The sequence below is a fragment of the Mandrillus leucophaeus genome, unplaced genomic scaffold (genome assembly GCF_000951045.1).
Source record: "Mandrillus leucophaeus isolate KB7577 unplaced genomic scaffold, Mleu.le_1.0 Scaffold671, whole genome shotgun sequence".
NCBI lineage: Eukaryota > Metazoa > Chordata > Mammalia > Primates > Cercopithecidae > Mandrillus > Mandrillus leucophaeus.
Genome location: NW_012107264.1, coordinates 1,190,584 through 1,202,372, shown reverse-complemented (window position 1 = coordinate 1,202,372; position 11,789 = coordinate 1,190,584). Strand labels below are relative to the sequence as shown.

At 37.2% G+C, this 11,789-nt stretch overlaps 1 protein-coding gene across 3 annotated transcripts in view; it reads left to right on the top strand.

Moving 5' to 3' along the window:
* NRIP1 (nuclear receptor interacting protein 1) overlaps positions 1 to 11,426 on the top strand; it is a 102,480-nt gene extending 91,054 nt beyond the window's left edge. For all 3 annotated transcript variants that reach the window (XM_012001957.1, XM_012001956.1, XM_012001958.1), the window contains one exon: positions 7,090 to 11,426. In XM_012001957.1, the coding sequence (XP_011857347.1) occupies positions 7,420 to 10,887 (3,468 nt within the window). In that variant the 5' untranslated portion in view covers positions 7,090 to 7,419 and the 3' untranslated portion in view covers positions 10,888 to 11,426. The remainder of the gene's footprint in view (positions 1 to 7,089) is intronic.
* The last annotated feature ends 363 nt before the right edge of the window (positions 11,427 to 11,789 follow it).

Sequence of the window (11,789 nt, the reverse complement as noted above, 5' to 3'; positions counted from 1 at the left end):
TTTCTTTCTTGTTGGTTTTTTTTTATTTTTTATTTTTTTAAGAAGCAGTGTCTTGTTCTGTCATGCAGGCTAGAGTGCGGTATACAGTAACTCAGTCATAGCTCACTGTAGCCTCAAACTCCTGGGCTCAAGTGATCCTCCCCCTTCAGCCTTCCAAAGTGCTAAAATTACAGGCTAGCCACTGTACTCAGCCCCATCTTCAGTTTTCTTAGAGCCCATTATGCTACATTATCTTTCAAGAATGTAAAAAATAAAAAATCTGGAGACACTATCTTTCCCTTTTAAGGTTTTATTAAAACTTGATGATTCAGTATTTTTCTGTCTATAATGTCAAAGAGAAGAAAGTTGACATACGAAGATATTTCACTTAGATAAACCAGAAGATGAATGGAACAAAACTGATGGTAATACTTTACACGTGAATCATTATGGTGCTATTGATTATATAAGCAATTCCACTGACTGTTGTCTTCAGCTACATCCTAGATGAATGTTTCCTTCCTTCCGTCCATCCGTCCTTCCTGTTCTTTCTTTCCACAGGGTCTCGCTCTGTCACCTAGGCTAAAGTGCACTGGTGCTATCATGGCTTACTGCAGCCTCGACTTCCCCAGACTCAGGTGATCCTCCCACCTCAGCCTCCCAAGCAGCTGAAATTACAGTTTCATAATATCACACTTAGCTATTTTTTTTTTTAATGTTTTTGTAAAGATGGAGTCTCGCCATGTTGTCCAGGCTGGTCTCGAACTCCTGGGCTTAAGCATTCATCCTGCCTCAGCCTCTGAAAGTGCTGAAATTACAGGCATGAGCCGCTGCGCCCAGCCCCTAGGTGAATTTTCTCAAACACAGGGATCAATGAGTAACAGTATAGTTCAAAAATATAGTTCTCAGGACAAAAAGTAAGTATAGTATTTTCATCCAGTTAGTTATTCATTTGGAAAGATTTCATTGCTCACTATTCTCAACACTCTGTTTTGTGACAAAAACTTCAATGGCTCTGTTTTCCTCAAAGGGTGTGTGATAGTATTCTTTCATCTTTTATGATTTTTGGAACACTCAAATTTACTTGAAACTGTTCATAAGTGGACAAATACTTAAGACAGGTGTTTGATAAAGGAGATTGTAAAGAAAGAGATGATATAGAAATGAAGTAATTCATTGGATCGATCATTGTAATTGCTGTTACTCTAAAAATGAAATATGTTGGGCAATTACGAAGCAGAAATTTCTGTCATCTTTTCAACATCATTATGAGCTATTAAAGTTATCAAAAGTAACACCTTTTGAATTCTTCAAGTACAAAAAGAAGACCCAAGAGTCCTTTTAAACACATACTTGAAATCTGGAATCAATATTTGTAAATATTTCCAGGCTCGTCCGTGACAGTTGATGAGCTGTCAGTTTCAAAGCATCTTGCCTTTTTCAGGTGTATATTCCTTCAAAACCAGGAAAACAGGGAATGAAGAATTGAGTTACAGTGTACGTTTAAATTCTTATTTAAAAAAATCTAATGAAGTTGTTTTATGTCATTTCTTTATTCTTATTGTGTAAATTATTCATGAATTAACTTAAATATTAATAAAATGTCTGTTGGACCCAGATGATAAATGATGATGACTTTTTCTTGGTATACTGAGGGTTAAAATGAATTCACTAAAATTGTAAAAGAACCAGGTGTGGTGGTTCACACCTGTAATCCGAACACTTTGAGAGGCCAAAGCAGGAGGATCACTTGAGGCTAAGACTTCCAGATGAGCCTTGGCAACATAGTGAAACCCCCATCTCCACCGGGGGGAAAAAAAAAATCAACTCTGCATGGTGGCACACACCTGTAGTCCCAGCTGCTTGGGAGACTGAGGTAGGAGAATCACTTGAGTCCAGGAGGCTGCGGCTGCAGTGAGCTGTAATCTCACCACCGCACTCCAGCCTGGGCAATAGAGCAAGACCTTGTCTCAAAAAAAAATTATGTGAGCTGATTTTCACTTAAGATGATAATACTGAAATCAAAATTTAGCACTTCTTGGTATCCTAAATGTTGTACTAAATTTTTTGTTAAAATTAACCATTTTTTCCCCAAAATTTTATGGAACCACTCTATAAAAATGACAGCCAAGTTGAAACAAACATCACTCAGTTAGCTTTTATTTTATTATTATATAGGTTTTCCTTTTTTGTCATTGTATATATGCATTTTTAGTGTTCATAAAAGAAATCTTTCTTCACCTTGCCTGTCATATCTACTAACCTAATGTTTAAAGACAGGCTAGTAATATAATCTACTTAGTTTCTAAACTAAGTTTTTTCTTCTGAAACCTCATGAGAGTTGCAGAATTTATGATGCCTTTATTTGTTCTTAGTATTTTTTCCCATTTTTTTCTTTTTCTGTCCCTTTAGTATTTTTAATTCCTTTGGTTCTTCTCATCCACCATAAGCCAAATTCTAGAAAAGTTCTGTTTTCTTTACTTAGAAGTTATTTAACAAGTATATACCATACAAGGCAAGTCTCCCTTACTGTGATGAAAATGTTTAATATCTTTAAATAGACACATGCACAAGTGCTAATGAAATTACCATCGAAATTAGGAAAATGACAAACCAGTGGATTCAATATTTTATAAACTATTCCAGTTTCAGAAATATACATTAATTGCAATTCTCTGAAGCAGGGGTTCCCAACCCCCAGGCCAAGCCTGTTAGGAACTGGGCCACATAGCAGGCGGTCAGCCGTGGGCCAGCAAGCATTACCGCCTGAGCTCCGCCTCCTGTCACATCGGTGGCAGCATTAGGTTCTCATAGAGGTGCGAACCCCGTTGTGAACTGCACATGCGAGGGATCTGGGTTGCCCACCGTTGATGAGAATCTAATGCCTGATGATCTCAGGTGGAACAGTTTCATCTCGAAACCGCCTCCACCCCACTAGTTCATGGAAAAATTATCTTCCACGAAACCAGTCCCTGGTGCCAAAAAGGTTGGGGGCCACTGCTTTAAGGAAACCTGATTATTAAATGTGTGTTGACATTTAGGTATTTGTAACTAAATATACTCAAGTATATACCTGGCAACCCTCTTAAGTTATGTTTATATAAAACCAGGCAAGAGAACTATGTGTTGGAATTTCATGAATAATGTGATTGTCTTCCACTAAAAGAAAATGAGTTAAGCTAATATTGAATAACTTAAAATAACATTTTAACCTTAAAACGTCCATTTATTAGGTAGTGGTCATATTTTACCTTATACCCTAAATCCATAGGTCCCAACAAGCTGTACTATTTCCAAGTATCGTGCCTCATTTTCTTTTTTTCCTATATTTCTTAATTACATTCTATACTATAGAAGGAAAAGGCAAGACTTGGGAAAGGTGAGAAGGATTGTTAGTGATTTCTCCCTCTCTAGTTGTTTAAGAGATAGAAAAGGAAGATATCTAAAAAAATTTGGCTCACTCTGGTCCCTGAAGAGCTTTCAATAGAAGGAGTGAAGTGCATTCAGGCCTTAAGGGTATAAGAATTCCTGCTTTCCTAGGATAGGCACTTTATTTTCTGCTAGAACAAGTGGTAGATGTTGCTGCTGTGTCACCTGAGGCAGCCTCTCCAAGTGACCACAGTCTTTGATTTGCAGGTTTATCTCATTTGAAAAACAGGTCTCCATGAGAAAATCCTTTTTCTCCACTGCTTCGTGTAATTGGTACGTTTTGTAGGATTTTTTTTTCAAAGAAATTGATGAAAAATAACCACCTTGACGTAGAATATTTTGGAAGCAATTATTCATCTTCCCTTTAAATCTATTCTAAATGTGTTACTGGTCCACTTTTCTAGAAGAAGGTGTGACGGCTTAGTGCATACACATAGTGACTTTTATCCATACTGTGGTAACCACGTGTTCTAAACTAAAAATGTTCATTTTATAATTTTCATTTAAAACTCTTAAAACAATCTTTAGAAGATTTTTCAAATCACATTCAATTTTTTAATTTTTTTGTGCTTGGTGATACAACAGTCATGTGAAAATGTGAAAAGAAATAGCATGAGGAGAAGAGATTTTTATTATTAGGGATATTCTAGAAACCTAAAGGTGGACGTTCACCTTGCCTGGTTCTCTAGATGCTATCTATCACATCTCTTTTTAAAAATGAACATAATTCACCAATCCTAAGACAGATCAGATCTCGAAGCAGATTGGGAGTTCAGTAAGAATGTGTTGTATTGATCTAAATTAAATAAACAATTGAATATTTAGGATGACCTTTGCCTCGTCATTCCTTTAAGTGATGAGCTACAGTATGTGGTTTCAAATTTGTGACTTGAATTATTTTAGTATCTCATCTATATATTTTTTGAGAGTGAGAGAATGTGTGTGTTTGAATGTCAAAATCTTTCCTTCCTACTGGGAATTTGGTCATTGAATAACTTCATGTATCCCAAGATTCAGTTATCTGTTGACTGTGTTGCACTGTACTAATTATGATTAGCACAGTACTCAGACCCAAGGAGCTTGATAAAATTATTTGTGTATGTCATTTTTGTTCTTGAAGTTAAAAATTTTCATATTTAAGAAATGATTATTTTCAACCTGAGAAAGCTGATTGCCAAAAAAGGATTATTAAGAGATGATTATTACTAATATCTGTCATCTACTTTCTCTGTGAAGATAGGAAATAAATGGTAGAGAGGTAAATAAATGGTAAAATACAGTGTTAGAGCTCCTTTGCAAAGAAACTATGGTAATTCTTTTTTAAATCAACTTCCAAATCTGCTTTGTAAATTCAGAAATGTGTAAATTCAGTCTTTTTAAAGCAATGAATAATACTTTGCAAATTATATTATACACAGTAAAAAGTAGAATAGCAATAACAGGAGTAATATGAACTCAAAGGTGCTCCTTACTTCATTCTTATTCTTAAATAAAGTATATTTTATGGCTATTTACAAACCAGTTTTCAAATGGCTGATATGATTTTGACTTTCTTGACTCTACCCAAGAACAGAAAGGTTGGTAGTGGTATGGAGAGAAATACAGTAGATTTGCATATCCCATTAAATGGTTGTTAAATGTCTTAACTAGCTGAGAATTAATTGTATATTAGCAGTTGTTATTTTTGTTTTTTGTTTGTTTGTTTTGAGATGGAGTATCATTCTGTCACCTAGACTGGAGTGCAGTGGCGCAATCTCGGCTCACTGCAACATCTGCCTACCAGGTTCAAGCAATTTTCCTGCCCCAGCTTCCTGAGTAGCTGGGACTACAGGCGCATGCCACCATACCCAGCTAATTTCTGTATTTTTCCAGAGACGGGGTTTCACCACATTGGTCAGGCTGGTCTCAAACTCCTGACCTCAGGCAATCCACCCGCCTCAGCCTCCTGAATTGCTGGGATTACAGGTATGAGCCACTGTACCCGGCCTTATTAAGTTTTTGAAGAGAATTAGAAAACTGTTTCCTCAACTCCAAGATGTTATCGTTGTAAAATGTGTCCTTACGTTTTATACCACTAAGAAAGAAAAATAAGCCTCCAGTTAAGCAACATGCCATCAATTGTAAGATATATACCAATGGGGAAAAAAAAAGTGCTGTTTAGCTGGGATACCTCCCTACTCCCTGAAAAGCAAGTCAGGGTTTTATTAGGAAAGGAAAACGGGAGAATGGGTATTTGGTGGCAGTTGTCATCACCATTTCATCTCTATATCATTATTAACCTCTTAAAATATCCATCTTAAGTATATTATGGCGAAGCTTTTTAAAATGGTGGCACTGGAATCTCAAGAAGGTCTCTTCTCATCCTACTCCTTACACAAATTGAAATTAATTGTTGCTGCCTCCTTTTTGTATCTTTTTCTTTGGCTATCATTTCATATCCTTTTAATCAATACATTCAACAATTTGATACAATCAGATAATTCTTTCCTAAAGTTTGATTTAGAGTTAAGCATTGTACTCAAAAAGCTACAGGGTAATCTTTCAATTAAAATTCATCTTTTCAGTTCCATAGGGACCAAGGTATTTGTTGATAGCTTCAGGTCTAATAACTTGAACAAAATGTTCTGGCATCTTGAAAAACAAAATTCTTGGAATTTATTCTAGCTTCTCTTCCAAAGGTGTACTGGCCCCATTCCTTAGGTCAATACTGACACTTATCTATCAAGTTTGCAGAAATGCAATGAGTTCTTGCTTCTTCTGTTGTGTATGTGTTAGTGATAGGAAATCGTTTGGTATCTTCTTAGATAATAAATACCATTGGAATGTTTTTCAAACTGTGACTCCAATGTCTTTGGCATTTTCCATTGTACTTCTTATATATGTTTATGCCTTCCCTGTCCTCTGTATCTGTAAGGAATGGACCTGACATTAAGACTTCTCCATAGAGCACATGAGGAAGGATTTACTAACAAACTACATTAAACCCTTGATAGCCTCAAACAAGCATCTAAAGAATCACTGTCCTCCATATGACTGTATTTTAATGTTTATGAATATGACTAAGATGGTCACACTTTGAACAGACTCACAAAATAATCTTCAACTTGTTAGTGGTTTCATTTTTTTGAAAACAGAAATTCTAAAAATTACTTATGGAATGTCTGGTGTTTGGGGGATGATGTCAGAAATGAATCTGTTCTGTTGGCCTCAGCCCCACATCAGACTCATCAGAGTCTGCATCTCTTTTCCTTTTTCTGCACATCTACTTTTGTTTCTTCCTAAGTGCCCAGTAATGTAAGGAAGCAGGTTCTAGTTCCCCTGTAGAGCTATAAAGCTATACAGGAGACTTAACATTCACATTACTTTGCAGAAAGGTGCTTATGAAAATTCAGAGACTTGGCGGGCTTTGGAAGATGGTTATATAACATTAAAATATGTTCTCTTCTCTAATGATTTGATCATTTTAACAGTATGGATTAACCCACAGGATTTCCAGTAGACATTTTCAATGGAATAGGAATGGCAATAAAACAAATTACTAACGTGACTGTAGTCCATATATATGTCTATTATTTATATGTAATATACATATACACTTAGAAATGCTATATTATTTTGCTTGTAGGTATAACATGATTCTAGTTCTGCCTCCTTAACTATTCTTATTTTTATTTTTTTTAGAACACAGATATTTGCATTCAATGGGGAACAAACGATGAAGAAGGAAAAGGAATATATTCACTAAGGATTCTATCTGCGTACTGCTACAGACCTGTGTTTTAAGGAATTCTCCTCCTTCTTGCATAGAAGTTGATCAGCTCTGTGGTCAGACTCATTTATCTTGTCATTGCCAGAAGAAATCCTGGACAGAATGTAACAGTACGTCTCTCTCTGATTGCTATGGAAGGTGATAAACTGATACTCACTTATTAAAGTTACGTCTCACTCACCACAGAAAACCATTCTTTAAAGTGAATAGAAACCAAGCCCTTGTGAACACTTCTATTGAACATGACTCATGGAGAAGAGCTTGGCTCTGATGTGCACCAGGATTCTATTGTTTTAACTTACCTAGAAGGATTACTAATGCATCAGGCAGCAGGGGGATCAGGTACTGCCGTCGACAAAAAGTCTGCTGGGAATAATGAAGAGGATCAGAACTTTAACATTTCTGGCAGTGCATTTCCCACCTGTCAAAGTAATGGTCCAGTTCTCAATACACATACATATCAGGGATCTGGCATGCTGCACCTCAAAAAAGCCAGACTGTTGCAGTCTTCTGAGGACTGGAATGCAGCAAAGCGGAAGAGGCTGTCTGATTCTATCGTAAATTTAAACGTAAAGAAGGAAGCTTTGCTAGCTGGCATGGTTGACAGTGTGCCTAAAGGCAAACAGGATAGCACATTACTGGCCTCTTTGCTTCAGTCATTCAGCTCTAGGCTGCAGACTGTTGCTCTGTCACAACAAATTAGGCAGAGCCTCAAGGAGCAAGGATATGCCCTCAGTCATGATTCTTTAAAAGTGGAGAAGGATTTAAGGTGCTATGGTGTTGCATCAAGTCACTTAAAAACTTTGTTGAAGAAAAGTAAAGTTAAAGATCAAAAGCCTGATACAAATCTTCCTGATGTGACTAAAAACCTCATCAGAGATAGGTTTGCAGAATCTCCTCATCACGTTGGACAAAGTGGAACAAAGGTCATGAGTGAACCGTTGTCATGTGCTGCAAGATTACAGGCTGTTGCAAGCATGGTAGAAAAAAGGGCTAGTCCTGCCACCTCACCGAAACCTAGTGTTGCTTGTAGCCAGTTAGCATTACTTCTGTCAAGCGAAGCCCATTTGCAGCAGTATTCTCGAGAACATGCTTTAAAAACACAAAATGCAAATCAAGCAGCAAGTGAAAGACTTGCTGCTATGGCCAGATTGCAAGAAAATGGCCAGAAGGATGTTGGCAGTTTCCAGCTCTCAAAAGCCATGTCAAGCCATCTTAATGGTCAGGCTAGAACATCATCAAGCAAACTGATGGCTAGCAAAAGTAGTGCTACAACATTTCAAAATCCAATGGGTATCATTCCTTCTTCCCCTAAAAATGCAGGTTATAAGAACTCACTGGAAAGAAACAATATCAAACAAGCTGCTAACAATAGTTTGCTTTTACATCTTCTTAAAAGCCAGACTATACCTAAGCCAATGAATGGACACAGTCACAGTGAGAGAGGAAGCATTTTTGAGGAAAGTAGTACACCTACAACTATTGATGAATATTCAGATAACAATCCTAGTTTTACAGATGACAGCAGTGGTGATGAAAGTTCTTACTCCAACTGTGTTCCCATAGACTTGTCTTGCAAACACCGAACTGAAAAATCAGAATCTGACCAACCTGTTTCCCTGGATAACTTTACTCAATCCTTGCTAAACACTTGGGATCCAAAAGTCCCAGACGTAGATATCAAAGAAGATCAAGATACCTCAAAGAATTCTAAGCTAAACTCACATCAGAAAGTAACACTTCTTCAATTGCTACTTGGCCATAAGAATGAAGAAAATGTAGAAAAAAACACCAGCCCTCAGGGAGTACACAATGATGTGACCAAGTTCAGTACACAAAATTATGCAAGGACTTCTGTGATAGAAAGCCCCAGTACAAATCGGACTACGCCAGTGAGCACTCCACCATTACTTACATCAGCCAAAGCAGAGTCTCCCATCAATCTCTCTCAACACTCTCTGGTCATCAAATGGAATTCCCCACCGTATGCCTGCAGTACTCAGTCTGAAAAGACTGCATCTAACCACTCAATGGACCTTACAAAAAGCAAAGACACGCCAGGAGAGAAACCAGCCCAAAACGAAGGTGCACAAAACTCTGCAACTTTCAGTGCCAGTAAGCTGTTACAAAATTTAGCACAATGTGGACTGCAGTCTTCCATGTCAATGGAAGAGCAGAGACCCAGCAAACAGCTGTTAACTGTAAACACAGATAAACCGATAGGTGTGATTGATAGATTAAATAGCCCTTTGCTCTCAAATAAAACGAGTACAGCTGAAGAAAGTCAAGCATTTAATAGTCAACCAACAGGTCCTGAACCGGGGCTTTCCGGTTCTGAAATAGAAAATCTGCTTGAAAGACGTACCGTCCTCCAGTTGCTCCTGGGAAACCCCAACAAAGGCAAAAATGAAAAGAAAGAGAAAACTCCCTTAAGAGATGAAAGTACTCAGGAACACTCAGAGAGAGCTTTAAGTGAACAAATATTGATGGTGAAAATAAAATCTGAGCCTTGTGATGACTTACAAATTCCTAATACAAATGTGCACTTGAGCCATGATGCCAAGAGTGCTCCATTCTTGGGTATGGCTCCTGCTGTGCAGAGAAGCGCACCTGCCTTACCAGTGTCCGAAGACTTTAAATCGGAGCCTGTTTCACCTCAGGATTTTTCTTTCTCAAAGAATGGTCTCTTAAGTCGATTGCTAAGACAAAATCCAGATAGTTACCTGGCAGATGATTCAGACAAGAGTCACAGAAGTAATGAAATGGCACTTCTAGAATCAAAGAATCTGTGCGTGGTCCCTAAGAAAAGGAAGCTTTATACTGAGCCATTAGAAAATCCATTTAAAAAGATGAAAAACAACGTTGTCGATGCTGCAAACAATCACAGTGCCCCAGAAGTACTGTATGGGTCCTTGCTTAACCAGGAAGAGCTGAAATTTAGCAGAAATGATCTTGAGTTTAAATATCCTGCTGGTCATGGCTCAGCCAGCGAGAGTGAACACAGGAGTTGGGCCAGAGAGAGCAAAAGCTTCAATGTTCTGAAACAGCTGCTTCTCTCAGAAAACTGTGTGCGAGATTTGTCCCCGCACAGAAGTAACTCTGTTGCTGACAGTAAAAAGAAAGGACACAAAAATAATGTGACCAACAGCAAACCTGAGTTTAGCATTTCTTCTTTAAATGGACTGATGTACAGTCCCACTCAGCCCAGCAGTTGCATGGATAACAGGACATTTTCATACCCAGGAGTAGTAAAAACTCCTGTGAGTCCTACTTTCCCTGAGCACTTGGGCTGTGCAGGGTCTAGACCAGAATCTGGGCTTTTGAATGGGTGTTCCATGCCCAGTGAGAAAGGACCCATTAAGTGGGTCATCACTGATGTGGAGAAGAGTGAGTACGAAAAAGACTCTCCAAGACTGACCAAAACCAACCCAATACTATATTATATGCTGCAGAAAGGAGGCAATTCTGTTACCAGTCGAGAAACACAAGACAAGGACATTTGGAGGGAGCCTTCATCTGCTGAAAGTGTCTCACAGGTCACAATCAAAGAAGAGTTACTTCCTACTGCAGAAACGAGAGCTTCTTTCTTTAATTTAAGAAGCCCTTACAATAGCCATATGGGAAATAATGCTTCTCGCCCACACAGTGCAAACGGAGAAGTTTATGGACTTCTGGGAAACGTGCTAACAATAAAAAAAGAATCAGAATAAAATGTACCTGCCATCCAGTTTGGGATCTTTTTAAAACATAATGAGTATGAACTTGAGATCTGTATAAATAAGAGCATGATTTGAGAAAAGCATGGTATAATTGAAACTTTTTTCATTTTGAAAAGTATTGGTTACTGGTGATGTTTAAATATGCATACTAATTTTTGCTTAACATTAGATGTCATGAGGAAACTACTGAACTAGCAATTGGTTGTTTAACACTTCTGTATGCATCAGATAACAACCGTGAGTAGCCTATGAATGAAATTATTTTATAAACATAAATAATAGGCATAAATTAAAATGTAAAACTCCATTCATAGTGGATTAATGCATTTTGCTGCGTTTATTAGGGTACTTTTATTTTGCTCTTCAGAAGTCAGCCTACATAACACATTTTTTAAAGTCCAAACTGTTAAACAACTCTTTAAAGGATAATTATCCAATTAAGAAAAAACCTAGTGCTGATTCACAGCTTATTATCCAATTCAAAAATAAATTAGAAAAATATATGCTTACATTTTTTCACTTTTGCTAAAAAAGAAAAAAAAAGTGTGTATTTTTAACTCTTGGAAGAGGTTTTGTGGTTCCCAGTGTGTCTGTCCTACGCTGATCCTTTTCAATATAGATTTCTTTAAACCTTGTACTACTTAGTAAAAATTGATTACAATTGAGGGAAGTTTGATAGATCCTTTAAAAAAAAGGCAGATTTCCATTTTTTGTATTTTAACTACTTTACTAAATTAATACTCCTCCTTTTACAGAATTAGAAAAGTTAACATTTATCTTTAGGTGGTTTCCTGAAAAGTTGAATATTTAAGAAATTGTTTTTAACAGAAGCAAAATGGCTTTTCTTTGGACCGTTTTCACCATCTCTTATAAAAGCTAATTCTCACCATTCC